General features: G+C 38.5%; 1 protein-coding gene across 3 annotated transcripts in view; it reads left to right on the top strand.

Annotated features, from left to right (window-relative positions):
- Positions 1 to 22,467, top strand: part of CTNNA3 (catenin alpha 3) — a 568,565-nt gene that overhangs the window by 414,240 nt on the left and 131,858 nt on the right. For all 3 annotated transcript variants that reach the window (XM_052799302.1, XM_052799303.1, XM_052799300.1), the window contains one exon: positions 12,725 to 12,925. In XM_052799302.1, coding sequence (XP_052655262.1) covers positions 12,725 to 12,925 — 201 coding nt within the window. The remainder of the gene's footprint in view (positions 1 to 12,724; positions 12,926 to 22,467) is intronic.

The raw sequence follows: 22,467 nt of genomic DNA, 5'->3' as shown, positions 1-22,467 counted from the left end.
AAATAGATGATAAATTTTCATGTTTGTTAATTCCCACCCCACCCCCCGAGGAAATTAAATCTTTTGAAGGTGATAAATTGACCAAATCCTCCAGCTGATCCAAAGACAGACATTGAGTATTCCCTAGTAATTGCAAATTTCTTTTATGGTGTTTGGTCCAAACTAGGAAGATTGCCAGCTCTTCATTCTATAGTATCTGCCCTGAAATTATTAACTAGGATATTAGCTATACATTGATTTTGCCAATGTGACTCCCATTTATAAGAAGGGTCAGAGGGAGGATCCGGGGAACTACAGGCCTGTCAGCCTGACCTCGGTACCGGGAAAGATTATGGAACGGTTTGTCTTGAGAACACTCACACGGCAGCTCCAGGATAAGAGGGGGATCAGGCCCAGTCAGCATGGGTTTACGAAAGGCAGGTCCTGCTTGACCAACCTGATCTCCTTCTATGACCGGGTGACCCGCCTAGTGGATGAGGGAAAGGCTGTCGATGTTATTTTCCTAGACTTCAGCAAGGCCTTTGATACTGTCTCTCATGGCATACTCCTGCAGAAGCTGGCATCTTGTGGCCTGGATAAGTGCACTCTTCACTGGGTGAAAAACTGGCTGGATGGACGAGCCCAGAGGGTCGTGGTGAATGGGGTGAAATCCAGCTGGCGGCGGGTCACGAGTGGTGTTCCCCAGGGCTCGGTGTTGGGCCCTGTTCTGTTTAATATCTTTATTGATGATTTGGATGAGGGGATTGAGTGCACCCTCAGCAAGTTTGCAGACGACACCAAGTTGGGAGGCAGGGTCGATCTGCTTGAGGGTAGGGAGGCTCTACAAAGAGATCTGGACAGGCTGGATCGATGGGCTGAGGCCAATTGTATGAAGTTTAACACGGCCAAGTGCCGGGTCCTGCACTTCGGTCACGGCAACCCCATGCAGCGCTACAGGCTTGGGGAAGAGTGGCTGGAAAGCTGCCTGGCAGAGAAAGACCTGGGGGTGCTGGTTGACAGCCGGCTGAATATGAGCCAGCAGTGTGCCCAGGTGGCCAAGAAGGCCAATCGCATCCTGGCCTGTATCAGGAACAGTGTGGCCAGCAGGAGCAGGGAGGTGGTTGTTCCCCTGTACTCGGCACTGGTGAGGCCGCACCTCGAGTGCTGTGTTCAGTTTTGGGCCCCTCACTACAGGAAAGACATTGAGCTGCTTGAGCGTGTCCAGAGAAGGGCAACCAAGTTGGTGAGGGGCCTGGAGCACAAGTCTTATGAGGAGCGGCTGAGGGATCTGGGGTTGTTCAGTCTAGAAAAGAGGAGGCTGAGGGGAGACCTGATCGCTCTCTACAACTACCTGAAAGGGGGTTGTAGTGAGGTGGGTGTTGGTCTCTTCTGTCAGGTGTCTGGAGATAGGACAAGAGGAAATGGCCTCAAGTTGAGGCAAGGGAGATTTAGGTTAGATATTAGGAAAAATTTCTTTACTGAGAGGGTTGTCAAACATTGGAATGGGCTGCCCAGGGAAGTGGTTGATTCACCATCCCTGGAGGTATTAAAAAAGCGAGTGGATAGGGTACTCCAGGGCATGGTTTAGGGGGCATGGTTAATGGTTGGACTTGATGATCTTGAAGGTCTTTTCCAACCGAAATGATTCTATGATTCTATGATTCTATTTTTAAGATATGTGCTGTGAACTATTTCCCTGTAATCTGGCTAGTTATTTCACTGTTCAAAAGACTTTCATTTCCAATGAGATAAGACTGGAGGTCAATGAAGAACTCTGTAATTTGTGGCGTAAACTAATTCCTTAGATAACGTGTTATTCAGAAGACATTGCTTTTGCCATATTAGACTTAAGGATTTATGATATATCAAGGCCTTTCTGAGTTTTCAAGAGATATTTTCATGAAGTTAGATAATATTTTAGCTAGATTTGGATTTTGAATGCAGAATTTAGAAAGCAACAATAAATTTTCCATTTCCCAGCCACAGAAGGGCAGAAAACAGATTTATTTATGCCCTGTTTAGGGCCAGCTCATATTTCACCTAAGGCAATAAAACTGCAGACTTCAGCTCTTCTCTTTTGGCAGAGCAAATGATATGGAAAATTGAATCTCTACTTTCATAGCACTGAGAATACAACTTCCTTCCCACTGTCCCCAGCCTCTGTCTGCTTTAATTCGTCAGCTGTGTAAGCAACTCTGCCTTCAGAAGAGGCAAGTGGGGCACAAAAGACCAAAGACTTGTGGAGCATTTTGTGTATGATGCAGTCTTCTGCTCATCTGAAGGAGAATCCTCTCTTGTAGTTAAGAATTCTCCCCCAGACAGTTCTAGTAGACTGCTGAAAAGCTGATGGGAATTAAGAAACAAATGGGGGGGGGGGGGGAGAATTCCAAAGAAAAGTCTCTCCCCTTTTGTAGTTCATCTACTGGAAAAAGAAGTTTTCCTGAATTTTTACCTGGGGTTTATAAAGGTGACAGAAAGGGAAACTGTCTCCTGTATTTTTTGAGAGGGAATGTTCTGAGGAGAATAATAAATGCTTCGGTTCTGTATTGCTGTGTAAATAAAGGTAACAGGCCCAGACTGAGTATAAATAAAATGGTTTTCCTGTGTATTTTATGAACGGGATGCACATACAAAAAAAATACGACATGATTTTGTAAGGCAAACAATTCTCCATTATCCAATAGCTAAAGGGAAGAGTGAAAAGTAATTACTTAATTATTACGTCTAAGGTAACAAAGTGAGGAGAAAAGCCTAAGTTAAGGCTGACAGTTGGTGGCAAATGTACTGAAGAATTTTATGATCAAATCTATAAAAGGACTTGCTGATGCAGAGAAGGCATGTTTCAGTAATTTGTGGAGCCTGGACATGTCAGCCCGTGCTCTTTTTGGCTGGCAGTTCTTTGCGTTTTTTGCCCTCTATATCACAGAATCATAAAATCCTTCTGGTTGGAAGGGACCTCAAGATCTAGTCCATCCTACTGCTCACAGCTGGGCCTACAGTGTATTCGGATTAAGAACAGAGATTTTACAACCTCTTTGTTCATTATTCTGGTCAACCTCATTATCTTTGCAGTGATTTCCTCCCGCCACCCCTCCTCACCTATTTCAACTGTTACCTCACATTCACCAGCCTCACACCTCAGTGAAGAAGTGAAAGACCAGAGTCAATTAACCTATTAATGCAGGGTTAATGTTACCTGGCAATGTTCTTCCAGCATGCTGTGTTCACTAAAACTTAAATTTCTAAAATGTAGTATAAGAGATGAGGGATGTATGCTGATTATGGCTTCTTGGATCTGTCTGGAAGCACTTACTGTATTAGGTGTAAATGTATTTAAATGGTGGAAGCACTTTTTAGAGCTGTTTAGCAAAGCTGGGTGTATAGTGCAGGTCCATTGAAGTACCACATGCTATGGAAGAGGAAGGGGGAGCCATTTGTGATCAGATGTAGGAGAGGTACATGTACCATGAGAATTCTAATATAAATAACATAATGTTGAAGTATCAGTCTGTCCGCAGTAGCTGAGACAAAAAAAGTTCTTCTAGTCCAGTGCTGCCTAGTCTCCTAATCTAGGCCAAATGGCCTTCTGGTCAGCATTATCAGGAGTTAGCATGGTCAAATCAAAGTTGAAGGGGTTATTCCATTGTACTTCAAGAAGCTGAAGTTGTTGAATTTGTTTTTTAGGAAGGTAAAATACAGTCTTTGAAAAATTTTACTCTGTGTCCATTATAGCAACTTCAGTGAAGAGAATGCTTTTTTAGGAAACAATGGTTATTAACATAATTATAGTTTTACCTAGGCTTATAGCTGAGATGTGGCTAGTCTGAGTAAAATTTGCTACGTACATTCTGGAAGTTAGTAGCAGTTGGGAAGGACGGCAGGGCATACTGTGAACGTGATTTGTGGTTATGGTGATTTCCAAGGATTGAACAAGAATGCTCTATTTCTTCTTCTCCCTCATTGTCTCCTCTTTCATGTCCTGCTACCATTTGCAATTCATTATTTTTTCCCTTCTTTTCCTACAAAGTCAGCATCATATTACACAGTATTAATACATAAAAAATTCTTTGTTGCCCTGTACATTATCTTGGATAATGGGAGTATGAACCATCTCCTGTAATTTTTAGAATAAAAACTGAGCTAAGTATTCTCAGCTTTTTATAGCCAGAAGAGAGAAATGGGCACCTCTAAGGCCTAAGTCAATTGAACACATTTACATGTGTGCATGAAGTATGAGGTGGATTATCCCTAAAATGTATAATTTCTCTGAGTTGACATAAGAAGGGTACGTTTAAGATGACTAGGCCAAATGAAGAGGCTAGGGGCAATTTGTATGAGTGCATGTCACCCCTGCATGTTTGTGGAGGAAGGTGTTTCCTTGGTCTCGTAGCCCAGGAGAGAATTGGAGTATGTAGGTAGAGAAGTGACTCCTACCCCGCTGGGTATGCTTATGTTTTTGATTTTTCTGGCTTCTCTTTATGTCTAGTCCATCCAGGTGTCCATGTTTCTGGTCTGCTTTTTCTCTGCCTTTCCTCTCTCCAGATCCTTATCTAGACATCAAGATTGCTTGTATGCTTTTACTGTGTACTTCCTCATTTTCAGAGATCTCAGAGCCTGGCCCATGGAAAGCTCTAGGAAAGGAGAGGGACTTAAACATACTGAGAGTTTAAGACTGTGCTTCCTTCATGTCCCCAAGATTCTGGAGTACATCTGGATGCTGAATAGGGAAGCTGGCAATCCAAGAACCTGTCTGTAGGCTGAATTTTTTGCACAAGAAATTGAGGGCAAGGATTGAAGCACAAGCAGTTAGCATCTCAAACCAACCAAATCTTATTGTAATCATGTTAAAATGAATGAGGGAAAGAAATAAAATTCTGGAAAGGATTAATATTACTATAGAGTTCTCACTCATGCAGGGAGAGAAATTTTGTGTAATTTGAAACCTTTATTAGCCAATTAAACTGATCATTTTGGGTTACCAACTCTCTAATAAATAGACATTCACTGTAAGAAACATTCTTATTTTCAAAGATTCTTTTTTGGTGCTGATGTGGTGGGGGATTTGGGTTTTGTTTGTTTGTTTCTTTTTAGCTGTCTTGAGTTTATATGCTAACATCTTGGAATCATTCGTGCATATGTGAATGAAAATGAACCTTAAGGAGAGGCTGCCAACTCAATCAATACTTTGTTCACCCTAAGGTAAAATCCAAAAGAAATACACACTTCAGTTAGTACTTTCTGTGAACAGAACTGAAGTTAATGTTTCAGACTACAGGTTGAAGTTTCTAAAAACATAAACAAGAAATTTATTATAAAATTTAAAATGTTGCTTCTGTTTTCCTTCAGAAGTCATCTATAGGGACTTGCACAGATAGTGATGGATCCTGAAGAACTTTCAGTACCTTGCCTAAGGGGGTGCCTTTATGCTATCCCCTCTTTTCTCTGCCTACATTCATCTTCATTTTCCATCCCTATTCTTCTGTTGTGTTACAGCTTTTGTCTTGCAGCCTCCAGCTCACTGTTTGAGATGGCTACCATATTTTTGTGCTTATGTCTCATGATACTGGACACTTAGATTTTACCTTTCTCCAAGTTTGCTCACTCTTTCCTGGAGCTCTCTGGCACACTTCCTAGGCATGTCCTTCTCTCAGGAAAATTTGTCCTTGTGGCCTAGTACCCATTAACATGAGACATATCTGTTAACTCAGGAGGCTTTTCATGTATGTGCTTTTCCAAATTTGATCTCTCTTAGCATCACAATTCTCCTTTCAGGAAGAGACTGTAGTTGTGGCAGAGTTTCTCAGTGTTTTTTAAAAGTAATAATAATTTATTTTATCTAGCACCTGAAAAAAAAAACATTTGGACCCGTTTCTCTGCATCAGTTCATTTCTGGTCTCCACAGGCAATTTGTTAAAGTGTTTCACCGTGCTCATAATGAAGAAATTCCCACTCCCTCCACCCCTTACACCAAGTCCTGTTCCCTTAGCTTTGACTTCTGACCAAGTGCCTGTTGGTGCATTTGTCCAGCTTGTCAGGGTTGCTCTGAATGGCAGCTGTGTCCTGTAAGAGTACCAGCCAGCCAGTCTGCCCAGTCAATGTCACCTCCAGACTTGCTGAGGATGTGTTCTGTGTCATTGTCCAAGGTGTTAATGAATAAGTTGAACAATATCAGCATCAGCATTGACCCTTCCTGAAGAGCAGCTGTCCTAACTAGCCTCCAGTTTCTTTGAACTACTGACCACCTTGTTGTTCACCCACCCAGATGCTATCACTCTAGTTTTTCTGTAAGGAGACTGTGGGAGACAGTGTCAAAAATGTTCTTGAAGTAAGCAATAGCCAATGCACTCCCCTCATCCACAGAGCCAGTCTTTCATCACTGAAAGTGATCATTTTGGCCATGCTTGATTTGCCTTTGGTAAATCAATGCTGTTTGTTCCTAACCATCTTCCTGTCCTTCATGTTCCTGGAAATGCCTTCTATGAGGTCTTGTTCCATAAGTTTTCCAGGAACTGAGGTGAAACCTTAGCCTGTAGTTTTCTGGATCCTCCTCCTTGCCTTTTTTAGGATGGCCATGACAATAGACATTTATATGCATTTTATATTATAGCTGTATGTGTCTGAAAGCTGAGCATTTTGGAAGCACCATGCATGCATTTGAGTAAATATCAGACCATTGTGAACCCTGCTTCTCAATACCACTCTTGGTCTGAGACAGAATGACAGTGTTGTTAGCTGCACTAGCAACAAATAACGTTAGAAATCATCATCCAGTTTTTTAGTTTTGGCAGATAAAATAGATTTAGTTAATACAATCATAGAAGAAAGGATATTTATTTTCCTTGTTCTGAGTAATTCTTTTTCTCCGCTTGTTTATTAATTTAAAAATTATTCTATTGAAGTTGCTAGAGACTTTGAACATTAAGTGATTACCAGTGATTTCTTTTTTGAATAGCGACTAAGACACTGTCTTGCCCCAAGGGCCAAGAAACACTATTTCATAAGATTGCTCATGGAGATTTACCCTGGAGTATTCTCTGAACTTTGGTATGTAGCAAAAAGGTGGGAATTAAATGCAGCTTCTTTTCCTGTCTGAATACAGGAGGAATGATAACAGGGAATTGTATACTGGCACTTGCACCTTCCACTTAGTGGTCTTGTTCTCTTAACTTTGGCACCAGAAATTGCCAAATCTAAGTATGGATATTATTAATAATTATTTCCTTTCAAATATCTTTTTGGGGTTCACCAAAGCATTATGAGTCTGCGGGAGCACATCTTTTGCCATACTAGGTAGTGCTATTATTGGAAAACTTGAAATCTTCGGAGTAGCACTGTAAAGTACCACATCCAGGGAATAGGAGTGGTCTGAAAGGAAGTTTACTTTTTGTACAAAGTTTCTTTGCTTCCCATTTTATCATGGTGACAGATGGTAAAAGATAGAATTCATTTTGGTCAGGCTAAACTACCACTGCATAAGTTTCTATATCTTAATTTTATGGTTTAGGGCTTGCAGAAAAGTATGTTTTATTTTCCATCTTGTCTTCAGGAGACCAAACAAGTTGAGTTTTCTAATGCTTCTTCATATACTTTATTTCTTAAATCTCTAATAATTCTTTTTCTTCTCTTTTTTCTGTAATGCCTCCATTTGGTCCACAGTTTTCTTGAACTGAGCGGAGGAACTTTAATTAAATGTGCTTCAGCTGAGGCCTTATCAGTGCCAAGTGGAGTGGAAGGGCATCACCTGTCTTTTTCTTCAGATGACATGCAAAGGAAGAGCTATTGATTTTGTCCCAGAGACAGTCTGAGTCATGGCTTTGTCAGAGACAGCTTTATTATCCAGTGGTTAGCTCAGCTGAGATATGATTTTTGGCCAATACAACTAACACCGAGATCCCAAAGGAAAATCAGAAGGTACAGCGCACCACTCGTGATAACTGCTGTGATGACTGTGGTGATCTGACAATTTCTTTAAACATCTATCAATCCACTGTTACAATTAACTCTCATATTAGATATTGACTCATGATGAAGAGATGGTACATCATCCTAACCATCCTTTTCTGCTTTGGAAAGTAGTATACTGCGATGAAAATCAGAAGTTGATCTAATGCATTTTATATAGGAGGAGGAAGCAGCATTTGTAAGAAAGTTACAGGAGAAAAGAATCTCAGCTGGACTGTGACCAGTGCTGATTTCTTTCCTTTTCCATTAGATGTGCTAAGGCAAATTTATAAGCTTGTTTGTGCCTTGAGGAAATTAAGTTAAGCAAGGTTTTGTTGGTTGTGAAGTACCTCATCTGGGAGGAGCTTCAGAACATTGTGAGAGACTGTGTGTTGACTGTGGATATGCAGAAAAGCTACGGCTGTATAGTACCAATATGTGGGGACAAGGTCATTTATGCTTATTGAGTTCGTGTATTGTCTGTGCATTCTGTCATGCTGCCAAGAACTTGTGATTTTTTGACGTAAGTATGGCATTTGTGAAGTTCTCAACTGACCCCTTACTTGTGACAGTATATGGATGTAGCAAGAAAAGATGTTGCACATCTTTTCTAGTACAAGGTGGATGGACAGTACACAGTTAATAAAATCTGCATCCGTCTTTGTCTTCTGTGAAACACAGTGTCTGGAAGGATATATCACATTCTCATTTATATTCTCTGATATTATTGTGGGCTTTGATAGTTGGATTCTAAAAGGACTTAAAAGTAGTCTTACCAATTTGGAAGGAAGCAGCTAATTGGGATCTCAGGCCACAACATACAGGTCTAATTGCATTTCTGTTGAGCATCTGGCCTCAAATTTGCTTTTTCTTTCTCCATGAAAGTGTTGTTTTTGACATCTCTTAGAAGGGTTTGGAAATGGGGAGCTTTCCGTCATGTGTTCCATTCATACAGTATTTCCATTATGCCACATGCAGTGTTGTTTTTTTTTTTTTTTTTAAATTTACTTGAGATTCATATCACACAAGATAACCAGTTAACTGTGTTTTTCCATTATGGAGATTTCACTTGGTATGTATCAGAAGAGCCCTACCTTTCCGTTCACACAGGACTAAGCCCTTTCGTTGTTGTCTTTGCTGAACAGTTAAAAGGGAGTGTATTCTTCACACAAAGGCCCTTAAAGTGGAGGTTGTGCTATCCACTTCTGTGATTGTCTCTGTTAACAGGTGGACAATATTAAACCTAATGCAATGGTGACCTATGCTACTTCATTTTAGACATAATTATGGCAGCAGAAGTGGGGTTTTGTTAGTCCTTTCTCCTGCATTCTGTGCATGTCAGCCCTCTCTTTCCTTCAGTGCTTCAGCCTTTTTCAGCCTTGTACACATTCACAAACTGGTTTGTTTGGAAGCCTCCCACTGTGGAAAGCACACAGGAGGAGATGCCTGAAAAAAGAAAGATGAGGTATTAACCTGTACAGCACAGGGTAGTCCCTGGAACGTCTTTGTGCATCTTGTTGTTTGCCTCTTTCTTTCAGTTTCATGTGTTGTGTTTGGCATGGGTGGAACTGAAAGAGTTGCCAGTCCTCTCATTGCCCTGCTTCCATGTAGATGGTAGTCCATGGGTATAGTTAACAGAATATGCACAGACTGAACGAACAGTGCTAAGAAAGTCACCATTATTAAACTTCTCTGCTGATCTTGGAGATTGGTGACATGTACCTGAAAGAATATGGACATTCCATACTCATAGAGGCACTCTGTGATGTAGCAGTTTCATAAACTGAACCAGAATTCATAATTTTTGCATAGGTAGAATCCCAAGATACTCATGCCAGACATAGTAATTCAGGATTACCTAAGAGTGCATTTTGTCTGTCCCAGTTACCACGGTTGTCCAATTTATTGTATAACATAAAGTGCAATTTAATACTGACATACTGAATGGCAGTCCTGAGTTAACAAGAAACATGTAAGCTCTGACTTATTTCATGGCTTAGTGCAAAAGAAGTTTCACAGTGGTACTTCTGAAGATAGAGCAAATCTGTTGCCTTCACATCTTGCATTTCTAATGTTTTTGTATTACATTCTCTGAGAGACAAAGCAGATTTTAGGTCTGTGTAGGAAAGGAAATTCAATACCAAAACTAGTATGGAAGCTTTTAAGAAGTGATAAGCTTTAAAGCCATAAACATATTATCTTTTTAAATTATATTTTGTGGTATTGCCCTCTGTACCACAAGTTAAATTTTATATATACATCACTTTGCCTGAAAAAAATGGAATATGCCCTTCAGTATTGGTAGTATAGGTGGGAATACTAGCATACCACATATCTGTTTTCTCTGTAACTCTTGACATTACTGATATTGCCTTCTAGCTTAATCTGAATTCTTACTCAGGTCTGTTACCTTTTGGTTTTATGACTAGTCTTTCTTACTTTAGTACCAGTATTTTCTTCTTCATCTCCATCCTTCCTGCTGATGTTCTTTTTTCCATTACTATATATTTGAGTATCAAAAAATAGTTTTTAAGCACAAATACAACTTTACTATTGGCATTTGAAAAATGTTGAGGAAATGGATGTTCAGAAAGACAGAAGGATAATAATTTATTTTAGAAGAAGAATTGTATAATTCTTCTTTGCTTGGCACCTTTCTGCGTTTCTCTAATTTTAATTTCTGACCGTGTCAACCCAACAGTTGTTTCCATCAGTCTACAAGCAACCATTTTCTCCTTGTACTTTCCTCTAGCCAAATCATTGTTCTTTTTTAACTGTTGACGTTTTGCATGGGTGACTTGGAAATGCTAATATGCCATGCTGACATTGTATTTATGTGTGTTATAATAATTTCTCTTTTCTGGCTGTCTTAGACACAAACTGACATCAGACTCCCTTCAGTGAGGTCATTATATCACATAGAGCTGAGCGAAATAGCAAAGAAAGGTTCAAGTGTCTCTTTTGTACTGAGTGTTTGGTGCCTTTTAGTGTGGAAGTGTGTCAAGCAGCTCAATTTGTCTTGGCATAGGGCAGCTACTGCCATTAAAAAAAAAATAAAAAAATAAATCTGTCAAAGAGGAAACAGCAAAAGCAACTTTGCAGTTCTACCTGCATTGGAGGTGAGTGCCAGATATAAACATGTTTGATCTGTAAGGAAGACAGAGTCAGCTTATTACAACTCCCATCCTTAGGGAAGACACCACTGGGTACCTCTTTGGTTAACTGTACAACATATACTTCATCAGCTCCCAGGTGTTTCTTTGTCTTTCTTTTATCAAATATTGAAGAAGTCCTCTGGATGCTAAATATTGTCCATAGTCGGAAGATAGCAATTACTGTGATACATACTGTTGTTGGTTTGGAGGGTGGGGTGGGGTTTTTTGGGGGTGGGGTGGGGTGTGTGGGTTTTTTTTAAATAGTGCTATGGAAGAATAGCCCCTTTTTTATTGCATCTTTCAGCCCCTTTAGTAGTGGGATGGTTTTGTGCATGTTTATTTCTTTCTTAAAGCTTTTTACTAGGAGGATCATCTTTAACCCATTTAATCTTTCATCCAAGAACTGGTGTCTAAGAGACTTTTTGACTTTCAGAGGTTCTGCGTCATTATGTGATTCACATAGTTTAAAAGCATCTCCCTGCCTATTCCCAAACTTTGTGTTCTGTTTTGTGCCAGAAATGTAAAATTATGAATGTATGTATATTTGTACAGGCGGAAGGTGACTATAACATGTATATGTTTCAATTAGTAAAGTAAAAATGGATAGGCTTTGGATATGTTGTGGCAAATCATTTAACTAGACTTGACAATACTGTAGAAAAGATGAAGCAAACAAGAATTCCTTCATTTCTTCAATGTGGCTTTGAATTTGTGAGGTGATCATGAATTCTAAAGAGGAAAATTCTAATAAGGAAAAGAATATTGTAGGAATGATAATAGAAAACAGAAATCTTATCATTAGGCAATGACAGAAATAGCTGAAGGGGGGAAGTATTGTATGGCAAGAAGGCACAGTGAAATAATGTAGCTGTAGTAGGAAAGCCAGTGCTGCATAATTGTGTTAATATATTGGTAACTGATACTGTAGGTATATAAATATAGATATATATTTGCACATATTTATTTGAAAGTCACCAATAGCGTATAAACCAGTAATATACATAGTAATACAGTAAATACATTACTATAAATAAGAAATGTAAATCGTATGGAAAATATGTAATCAATATACATTTTGTAATAATGACACATTGCAATAATTTAATAAGTAATAGTCCAATTTTAATGCAATTAGGCAAAAATACTGCTCTTTTTTATTCACATAGGAGTTTGATTTAGCATGAACATCCTAACATATTGATGTAAAAGAAGTTAGTTTAGTTGTTGGGGCAATTGTTTGTCAACAAAGATTCATCTCATTATGGAACCTTTTGTCACAGCGGCTTAAGAAGGTTTCAACAAGTAACAGCTTTAATCCCTTGAAATTTTGCTTCATTCTGCAAATATTCACTCTGTATGTAAGGTTTTGTGGTTTTCATATTTTTCTAACACTTTCTGACTGAATATTTTATTGTTGCTGTTGCTTATAGGAGATTATTACTGTACCTTTGAATTCTAGGATTCAGTAAATTGTTTTAAGAATTTCAAGGACAGTTCAGTGTAGATTTCATATTGTAAGTTTTTTATCCAAGCCTGTGTTGGTCAATGCATTTCAACAGAGGAAGAAAAAATGCAATCAGCTCCATGTCGAAAATGTGTCTGATTGTGTAAGAGGTGCCATCCTAAACGAAATGCTGTTTTATTTGCAGAAAGCCATATTCTTGAGGATGTAAACAAGTGTATCATTGCACTGAGAGAGCAAAATGCAGACAATTTAGATCGTGCAGCAGGCGCAATCCGAGGCCGTGCTTCAAGAGTAGCTCATATTGTTTCGGGTGAGATGGACAATTATGAACCAGGTGCTTACACTGAAGGAGTGATGACAAACGTTCAGTATTTGACCAAGAATGGTAAGTCTGATTTTTAAGCTATGTTCTCAGTTTCTTTACTGGTATAAACTTTCCTTTGTATGCCACAGTTAAAGTGAATCCTGTGATTCTCTGATATAACGGACTAATTATGCACTAATGATTCACTGTATGGTCTCTAATCTCCTTTCAGCATGCTATCCAATTATGATGATACCATGCAGTTCAAAACTAATTTTTAAAGTTTTATTTGAATTACATCATTTATGTAAGGCTTTTTAAGTTATGGAAGACTTCTATCAGAGTTCTTAATTAAATGCAAGTAACAATGTTTGGAGACTTGTAACTGATGAGGCAGCAGCTTTCCACTTTGTTGTACTGACCTCATCACATCTGTTCTAAGCAGATGAAAGGCAAAGTCAGAGAAGGAGAAGCAGGTTCATGATTTGTTTGTACTACCACTTTAAGGACTGTTGACCAGTGGTTAAATATCCCCAGATACCTTCAGTTTTGCTAAGCAAATTTGGAACTTCCTAAAATGGTTACTTTTTCATAATGTTCAAGAAGAGTGTATCCTATATTGGAATATCCCTGTACTGGCAGCAGGGGTATAACTGCACTATTCTATAAATGGCTTCTGTTGTTTACAACAGTTGTCGTTTATATAAATGAATCTCTGGTCTTTCATAGTGTACTTAATAAAAAATTTATCTGTGGAGGTCCCAGGACTTCCATGTTTTCAGTGGTTGCAAGTCTAATAGTTGGGCAGTTAAAAAACTTGCTATTAAGAAATTTTCTGGCAAGTCTGTATACCTCCGGAATACAGGATTTCGCTTCATGAACTCAGCAGTCTAAATCCTAGCTCTGTCAGTCTAAACAAATTTCTTAATCAGTTCAAATATGTCCAGGACAGAACCGTCTTCATGTGATCAAGAGTGAACTGACATCGCAATGAAGTGGCAAAAGGGACAGAATAGTGAGAAGAGTTTGTAATAAACTTTCCTGTTTTTATCTTCTTTTCTGACATTTTGATGAGAAAATCTGAGAACTTTCAACATGACATTCTTTTTTTCATAACTTCTGAAAGTACTATGACAAATACCAAGGGAAGCAGCAATTATAGGAAAGCATAGTTTTGATTCCCATGTAAAAGCTGAGCCCTTCTTTCTTGAAACTGGTAGTGTTTAAATACATTAGGAGTTGACACTGATTTCTGTTCTGTTGCCTTGCTTTGACAGTAATATATAATGTACCTAAATCCGTCTATCTACAAAAGACAGGAAGACGTAAAACTGGTTTTGGTTGGAATGTTTGCCTGTGTCAAGGGACATCAAGCATGGTGTCATCTCGCATGTCTTTGCAGTACTTCAAATCCAAGAACCTACTACCTTTACATAATTCATTAGGAGTGGAAAAAAGAAACATGTACTCGTTCTTACCTGTATTTATATGATCTGCAATGAACAGACATCAAATCATGTGAGGTTTTTTGATTGCTTGATGGTTTTCTCTTGTTTTGTTTGTTTTGACTCTTTCAGCTTACAGGGAGAATGCAGGTAGGCTGCAGCCCTCAGGTGTAACCCAAAATATTCTATCACTGCTGGGTCTTTGAGGAGCCAGCTGATGGGCAAGGTGACACTGCACTAGGAGAGGACTGTGTATTTATGCTGCCATTAGCTCCTGAGTTAGCTTACATGAGTAACCTAGGGCAGTGAAGTGCATCCTTTATGCCCAGTGAACAGGTACTGTGTTACTGAAGAGAAATTACTGCAGGCAGAGTATAGAGTTAGTGAAAATAAAATTATAGAATAATAGCGTACACAGAAATTGCAGAGAAATGAGAGAGAATGGGAGCCAGAAATAGGAAGGATGCAAATTGGAGGTAATAGGACAGAGAAATTGTGCATAAAGAGGAACAGATACATTTACTGTTTGTTAAAACAAAGACTGATGTTAAATTGTAGCACATATGTTGAGCTAATTTATAAGAAAAAAAGAGGTTAGATTCTCTGCATTACAGTATATTCAAGAAAAGAGCATAAGATTGCTGAATCTGTCTCTTCAGCTGGAATACATCAGACATGTTTGAGATGAAGTGAGCTATTCAATAATAATATCATATTACTGCCGTACGACAAGTATTAAAAACTGGTGCTTAATTTCTTCGCTCAAGTTGTGTAGTCCTGTTTAGATACAAGCTGTTGACAGCTGAATGGATCTCTGTAGCACCATACAATGGAGTGTCTGCTTTCTCAGGCTTATGTTATTCTGCTCCTCCATTTTGCCCTTTCCCTCTCCCTCAATAAGAAGAAAACCCCCAAGAAAACTAACAACAAGGCCCTATAAGAGCACCATTTATGTTGTGGAGTTGAGCTTTTAGAAGTTAGGTAATACCAGAACTAAAGTTGTCTTTGCAGCTTTGATTTGCATGCTGTGTGTGCATGCGTTATGATGTTGTGATTATGTGGTCATACACAGTTATATTTCAAAACAGCTGCTTAATTCAGGTCACTGGATGGACCTGCTTTAGACATATGCCAGGGTCACATTAGAGGAGGCTGGTGTCCAAAGCATCAGTTTGGAAAGTAATGAAGCAAAAGACTGTAGGAAGACTGAGGGTAGTTACGGTTGGACTTGATGATCTTCAAGGCCTTTTCCAACCTAAATGATTCTATTATTCTATAGTTCATTTGGACTGCCACTGTCTGTACAGAGTTCCTGTGTGATACTAAGTGCCTGAGGCTATAGCTAATTGCGGGGTGCAGGAATGCTTCCCAGCTCCTGATCTGAGTGAGCACCATGCTGACTGCGTCTTTGTTCTACATCACAATGAGATTGGCACATGCTCTGTTGGGTCTTGTTCTCAGGTTTGAGTGGGAAGGGCATGTAGGTACATGGGTAGGAAAGAGAGCTGCAAAGCATTCCAGCCAAATCCCTACTCTAGATGAGTGGAAGGCAGCATTGAGAATCATGCCCTGGAACTGCATGCCCCAGGGTCTGTATGAAACCTTTACAGATCACTGAAGAAAAGAGTGTTCAATCATGTGCTCTGTATACTCCTTGCAGGCAATTGTTTAAACCAGCATTTCCTATCTTGATTTTACAAGTGCAAAGGTAGTAGAGCTTCAGGCTGCGTTCTGGTATGGTTAAGACTGTGAAAATGTTAGTTTTGGTACCTTTCTGTGATTCCTAATGTCTGGCACTGTTGATTAGACTGAAATATGCAGATCCGTGCATTTTGATTGGGTTTGTGTACTGCTGCATGAAAGCAAAATGAAACCTTTAGAAACACTGTTTACAAAAACATAAGGTATTTCCACTTCAGAACTGGAAGAGTAACCTTGTACTGTATTTTTAAATATCGAAGTCTACTCTCTTATATTACTGCCTGCCAGAATCTGCAGCAGTTAAATTTAGGTAAACAATTTATATTATGGTATATATCTGTTGATATAGTAAAAAGCCTATATTTATTGTAAATTTTGTCTGCAGTTTTGCTTTCATGTCAACGTATAATGAATGATATGTTATATACATATGTATGTATGTATACACATATATAAATCCTCTGGTTGTTTAGATCTAAGGATCTTGTAAAAAACAAGGAAAAGACTGGAGACAAAGATGAGTATTTTACTTGTCTTAAGGAACTAGTGGAGGCATCTTTCTCTGAATCATTGGAGTTTTGAGTCCACATATTTTTATTCCAGTAGTGCTGATGGAATTACAGCAAACCGTTGTCCACAGCTTCTTATAACCAGAATTATGAAATACCTTGTAATTCACATAGGGCTTAACTTTAAGTTTGGGAATAATAATGAAGTTGTATTTGGAATGAAAACCAAATTTAACTGTTCTCAAAATTAAAGGTCAACTGTAGGCATTGTTCTGAGACAGACACTGGTATGATACACAATACTGTTCTCACTCCCTTTGAAGTATGGATTAAGACAGAGTTTAATCTCTGAGACAGAATGGTGATATCAAATGTAAAGTTGAACATGGATTTGAAAATTTCTTCCTGCCTCAGAAAATGTTTTTAAACCTGTGTCCATAACTGTGAATTCCAAATAGTTTCTGAGTATGAGGGACGTAAGTCAGATTTTTTTACAAATACCCATAGGTCTAAATTGTGTATGTCTTGTTGAAAGTCATTAAAACTGTATTCATGCAAAATATGAAGTCTAGTAATTGAATTGACTGGAATCTTAACAGTTCTAGAGATTACTGCTTTTCTGATGTGATTCTAGCAATGTTACTTGTAATTGGGGATTGAAGGGCAAAATACATAAGACGTGTTTTTTATTAAGTGAGTAATCATCTGGGTAAGTACAAGTTTTTAGACGTTTCAGAGTGAGGGAGAAACCTCATATCTAAACAGTCACCATGACTTATTCACGTGGCTCAAGGAGCTTTATGTTGAGTATTACATAATAATAATTCTTTGATCTATAGCAAGGGGATACCAGGGACAATTTGTGGCCCCATTATCTCCTTGAGAGCTGTGTAGACCTATTACTTCTAATTAAAGATTTTCCTCAAATTTCTAGCATTTATGCATGGCCAGTTTGTACATTTTGTTCTTGCGTCAGTATGAACAACTCTTCTGCCTCCACCTGGATTAAAAAAACACTTGGCCTCAGTTGGCCAAACACACTAAACTTTTAGACCTGTTCTGGAGAGATTGGGTTTGTGTTCAGTGATTTTCTTTAAAACCTTCACAAGTTTCAGTTACCTTTTTTTTTTTTTTTTTTTCTTTAAGTCCTTTCCTATGATTTTGTCCTAAAAGTCATTCTGTTCTTCCTGACCCAGCTGTCTTCTGTACTGGCAGCATGTTTTAACATCACACTGTTTGCCAGTGTCACTAATTAATTTATTTATTTGTTTATTTCTTGGTCCCAAGATTGTTATTTTGGCCACCTTCCAGAGTCTCCTCTCACTTTATAGCTCTTTCAGTGCGATCAGTTGTTTAGCCTCCATACTAATACTGATACACTTCACCTGAAACAGAGCTTTCCTGTATGGTACTTTATTAAATGATTCTGCAGAGTGGATTAAATCTACTGCGTTGCTTTTCCCTGGGAAAAGGTAATTTATCTTAGCAATAAAAGATAGTAGTGTTATTCGATATGATCTTCCTTCCATCTTCTGCTTTTTATTTAGCTTTTCCATTTCTTGCATGTTTATGTGCACAACTTAATGACTTTGTGTATTCCTAGGTGCTTCATTTGCCTTTTTCAAATACAGTGTGCAGGCTTGTCGCAACAGTTTATGCAAAATGACTGACAGTTTCCTCTGTCCACTGTCTGAATCTTTTGCAGTAGGGATTGTCTGTTTTCTCCAGTTCAAGAATGTTACACTCTCTCTAACCCAAAAGACACCCACCAAGGAGGAAACATAAGAAGGCTTTGTGGTCTGTTTTCTCCCGACCACTCTGACATTTGGTACTTTGGCATGCCATCTAAGCCAAGATGGGGAGAGAGAAGCACCTCCAGAGACTTCACTGACTTTTCCTAAGATACATCTTCAGATTAGATGGGATGAATCAGCTGTTGAAGCTCCTTACCTCTTTTGTAGTATAAAAGATACCAATATGGTAAACTTTGTTCTAGGTGATTTATTTGGGGGTAGCTAAAAATGAGGTGGATGAATCTCACTCATTCTGTGGTGTGTGCAAAATCAAAAGTTGTCATTAATTTGAAAAGACAAATATTTTTAATGAAAAAGATATTTTCCACTGCTCATTCATCACCCTCAGAATGAGATTTAAAGATAATACTTGCTATTTGAGTCTGTTTAGTATTCAGAGCTTTTTGCCCTTGCTTGTGAAGCCCAAAGACTGCTAACAAGGACGGAGTCTTTTCACTGTAAAATATTAAAAACTAAAATCCCCAAAACATTTGATAGAAAAACTGGAGTGAGGCTTGAGTATGCAAGCTTATGGAATTGGTGAACTTGTGAAATTGGTGTACAACTCGGACAAGGAACAGCTTGTAAGAAACTATTCAACAGAGAAATATTGTAAGAGCTTAAGAGGGGAAAAAAGCATTAACTAAGAAAAATGCTGAGGATGTTTGCATGACTTAGCCTAAAATATTTTTTGTTTATAATTACATGATGATTGTAAGACTATAACTTAAGCAATAACCCTTCATTCTTGTGACTATTACTCTATTACAGAGTCAGTAAACTCCATTCGGTTAAGTCTGCAGCTAGCTTTTTTCCCTGTCAGGGTCTGTTCTAATCCTTCTGTGAAACTATGTTTAAAATGTTGGCTTTAAAAACTGTGAAATTTGCTTCGGATGTGAAGAATGTTCTGAAAAACAGGAAGAAATGTCATCAAATTTTTTTTGTGTTCCAGATAATCAAAAAATGACAATGATCATAATGCCATTTCTTTTTGCCAACCTTTTTTTCCATTTCCTGTAGCTCAAAAATAGCTTTTCTTCACTGTTAACAACAGTAATGTCCATGTTGATGATAAACACTGTGTGGGAGTTCAGATGCCTTTAACTACACATTCGGTTGCTTTAAAATACTGTTGTGCTTAGTGATCATCCAAGATACTGAGAAGAAACTCCTCTTCAGTGCGCTGTTCCCACAGGCTTTGTTCAGTAAAAGCTTCAGAGTGCCCTGCACAGACCTGCTGTCTAGGGCACTAGCCCGTAAACACACAGTCTCCAAAAACTTTCCTCCTTCTCAAGATAAAAGTTAGTAAGAGGAGCATTTAAAACACAGCATTAACATAAAATCAGTTTATGTTTATGAATAAGCTAATGCCTTTATTTTTACAGTTTTCAAATTAGTTTTGAAATTTTTTTGGTTGTTAGATCGTTTTCTTGGATTAGGATAGTAAATACATTTCTGTTACCAGCATGGAATTGACATACATGTTCATGTTCCAGCTAGTTATGTGGGGAGAGGGGAGGGAGCCGAGAGAAAGGTCTCTTGGTTTAAGTGGCATTTGTGGAAGAAACTGGAAAAGGCAGGCTTTCTTGTGAATTCTAATCTTGCTCCCATGACAATGAATTTTCCATGTACCCTGGTGAAGCCAGGTTTACTTGCAGTCTGATTCTGGAGCAGAGGACACTTATGTAAGCCTTCCTTAAAGTAGGAACACCGCTGTTGTCTTTGTTTCTTTAATTTCCACAAGCCCTTAGTAAAATCAGGTTTTTATTCCTGTAGGGGAAGTGAGGTTGATGATATAATAATGTGCAGTAAGTGGATTTTTTTTTTCCAGTCAGTATAATAAATCTATATTTACGTGTGCTCCAGAAGACAAATTTTGTTGGGTGGGTTTGGGGTCTTTTTTGTGGTTTTTTTTGTTTTTTGTTTTCTGTAGAATTGCCCTTCTGTGTTCATCATATGTGACACTGTGATAAATCTTCACCGCTTCTCCTCACTTGAGCCTACTTCAAGAAATGACTCATGACTTTCCATTGTGTATATAACCTTTATCTATCCCTTTTAATATATTTTTCTTTTGTAGATCTTAAGAATCATTGTTGTGGTCTCGTTCAGTAGAGTCCATTCGTAATGACAGCCCTTCCTTAAGCTGATAACAAGATCAGGGAACTACTGCTGCTCTTTGTACTAGGTATTTTTAACTGAAGCAGACTCTCTAACTTGGACGGTTTTTATCTGTGTGCCCGTATCAAAACCATTACCTTCATTTCAGCTGTGGCTTCCTTGCACAGGGTCTTCAGTGCCTTAACCTCTGTGATGTTAAGGACCTTTCATTTGCAATTCTGTAGTCTGCTTTTGGCTGCCAGCTCTGTAACCTTTTGGGTTATTTTGAATGTATTTTCCAGAGCCTCTGTGGCAGTGTTTTTCCATTACTGTTGTCATAAAGTTTTTCTCGTGGTCTTGCACCTACAAACCCTGATAATACTATTATTTTGCATTCTTTTGGGAATTACAATAAGCATGCTGTCCCTGTTGCATTTGTCCCTGATTAACTTTCTATGTCTCAGACACGAGTTTTAATAATTATTTCCTTTGCCATTTAACATTCAAAGAATCCTCTTTTCCTGTTGTCTTTTAGAACAGTGCAGTGCATTGGAGATGATCTGCCTTAAAGCAGTCAAAGTTTTTGTCTATTTTATAAATTCTTTCCAATAGGAACATTTTAGTTCTTAACCTAGCTGCTTTGGCTTTTTCTGAAGCTTCCTGGAGCTAATTGGTCAGACATACCTACTGGGTTTTTTTTCCTAAAGACCAAAATGTTTTGAATTATTTGGGATTTACCACTCTTCTAACCATTTGGTTTTGTAACATTGATGTGTCAGAGCATGATCTGCCTCCTAAGCAGGAGTGTGGGCTGAGTAACTTTTTCACAAATCATTGGTGCTTATGAGTTAAATCTACATTCCATAGTCTGTGAGGACTTTTTTGTTTTAAGTCTTCAACATGAATCCAGTCTCATTAAGGATTTCCTAAGATGTGAAAAATTGCAGTAACTTCTTGTTCTTCAGCTTTAGATCACTCTGAGTTCTTCAGAGCTATCACTTGTTGTTGTTTTCTAACTTGAATTTATAAAAAGCACCTTCCACAGTCTTCATTTTTGCATGGAATTTTTTTAAATGTTTTATGATAAAATTCATAATTGTCATAACATGCTATATCATAATTATAAAATTATATGGTCTCCCTCCCTCCCCCCAATAACTATATACAGCTAAACATTCCAAAGTCTGCTCTGCTTAAGATTTTCATAGTCTTTCACCCAGACTGCTTTCTGGCAAACATGCCCTCAGCTATTTATGTTTCGTTCCTTAGTAACTATGAACTGTTAGATTTGAAAATGATGCAGCAGACCTTGATGGGGGCAGCGTATGCATAATTCATTAGGATTTGTGTGTGCATGTGTGTGTATGGATGGATTATAAATCTGTTAACATAGTCAAATTGAGTCTTGCTGAAATCATAAATGATGTGCTTGTGGTCATTTTGTTCACCTCAGATCTCAGTCTCTCAGCACTACCATTCATGGCAGTATTTGGAGAAGTGGCATTGAATGCATTATATGTGGAATAAATATTTCTGTAAATAGGGCTTCTCCTTACCTTCTGGGGACCAGAATCTGTTTTCTACCAGAATCCTACTGCTGCCAGCACTGTACAAGGTCATCTCTGAAGCCAGTTTTGTCTGCTGTGGGCTTTGTTTTGACTCACAGTTGATGAGAACACCAGACCATCTCCTCAGTTTACCCAGTGCTATTGAACAACTGCAGCTAGAGTAGTTGTGGAATAATTCAGTAGATAGCAGACAAAGTGTAAGTAATATATCCATCAGTTTTAGAGCATTCATCATGGCGTTTCATGCAGGAATATACAACTGTCCATCACTCATGCTCCTTTATGATTGCTGTCAGGAATTGAAAATTAACAGGTAGACAGCTTCAGTCAGCAGATTAGAAGGTATGTACCTTGGGCACTGTACAAAAAATTCATTACAGAAACCTTCACCCTTCCAAAGCAATATAAAGCAGCAGCCGTGCTTCTCTCATGGAATACTCAGAGCTTGACAGCTAGGTTAGGCAGTAAATAGTTTGATGCCCCTCCTAATCAACAAAAACGTTTGGG

This window comes from Harpia harpyja, chromosome 10 (genome assembly GCF_026419915.1).
Source record: "Harpia harpyja isolate bHarHar1 chromosome 10, bHarHar1 primary haplotype, whole genome shotgun sequence".
NCBI lineage: Eukaryota > Metazoa > Chordata > Aves > Accipitriformes > Accipitridae > Harpia > Harpia harpyja.
Note: the sequence above shows the minus strand (reverse complement) of the source record. Positions and strands in the feature narration are given on the sequence as shown.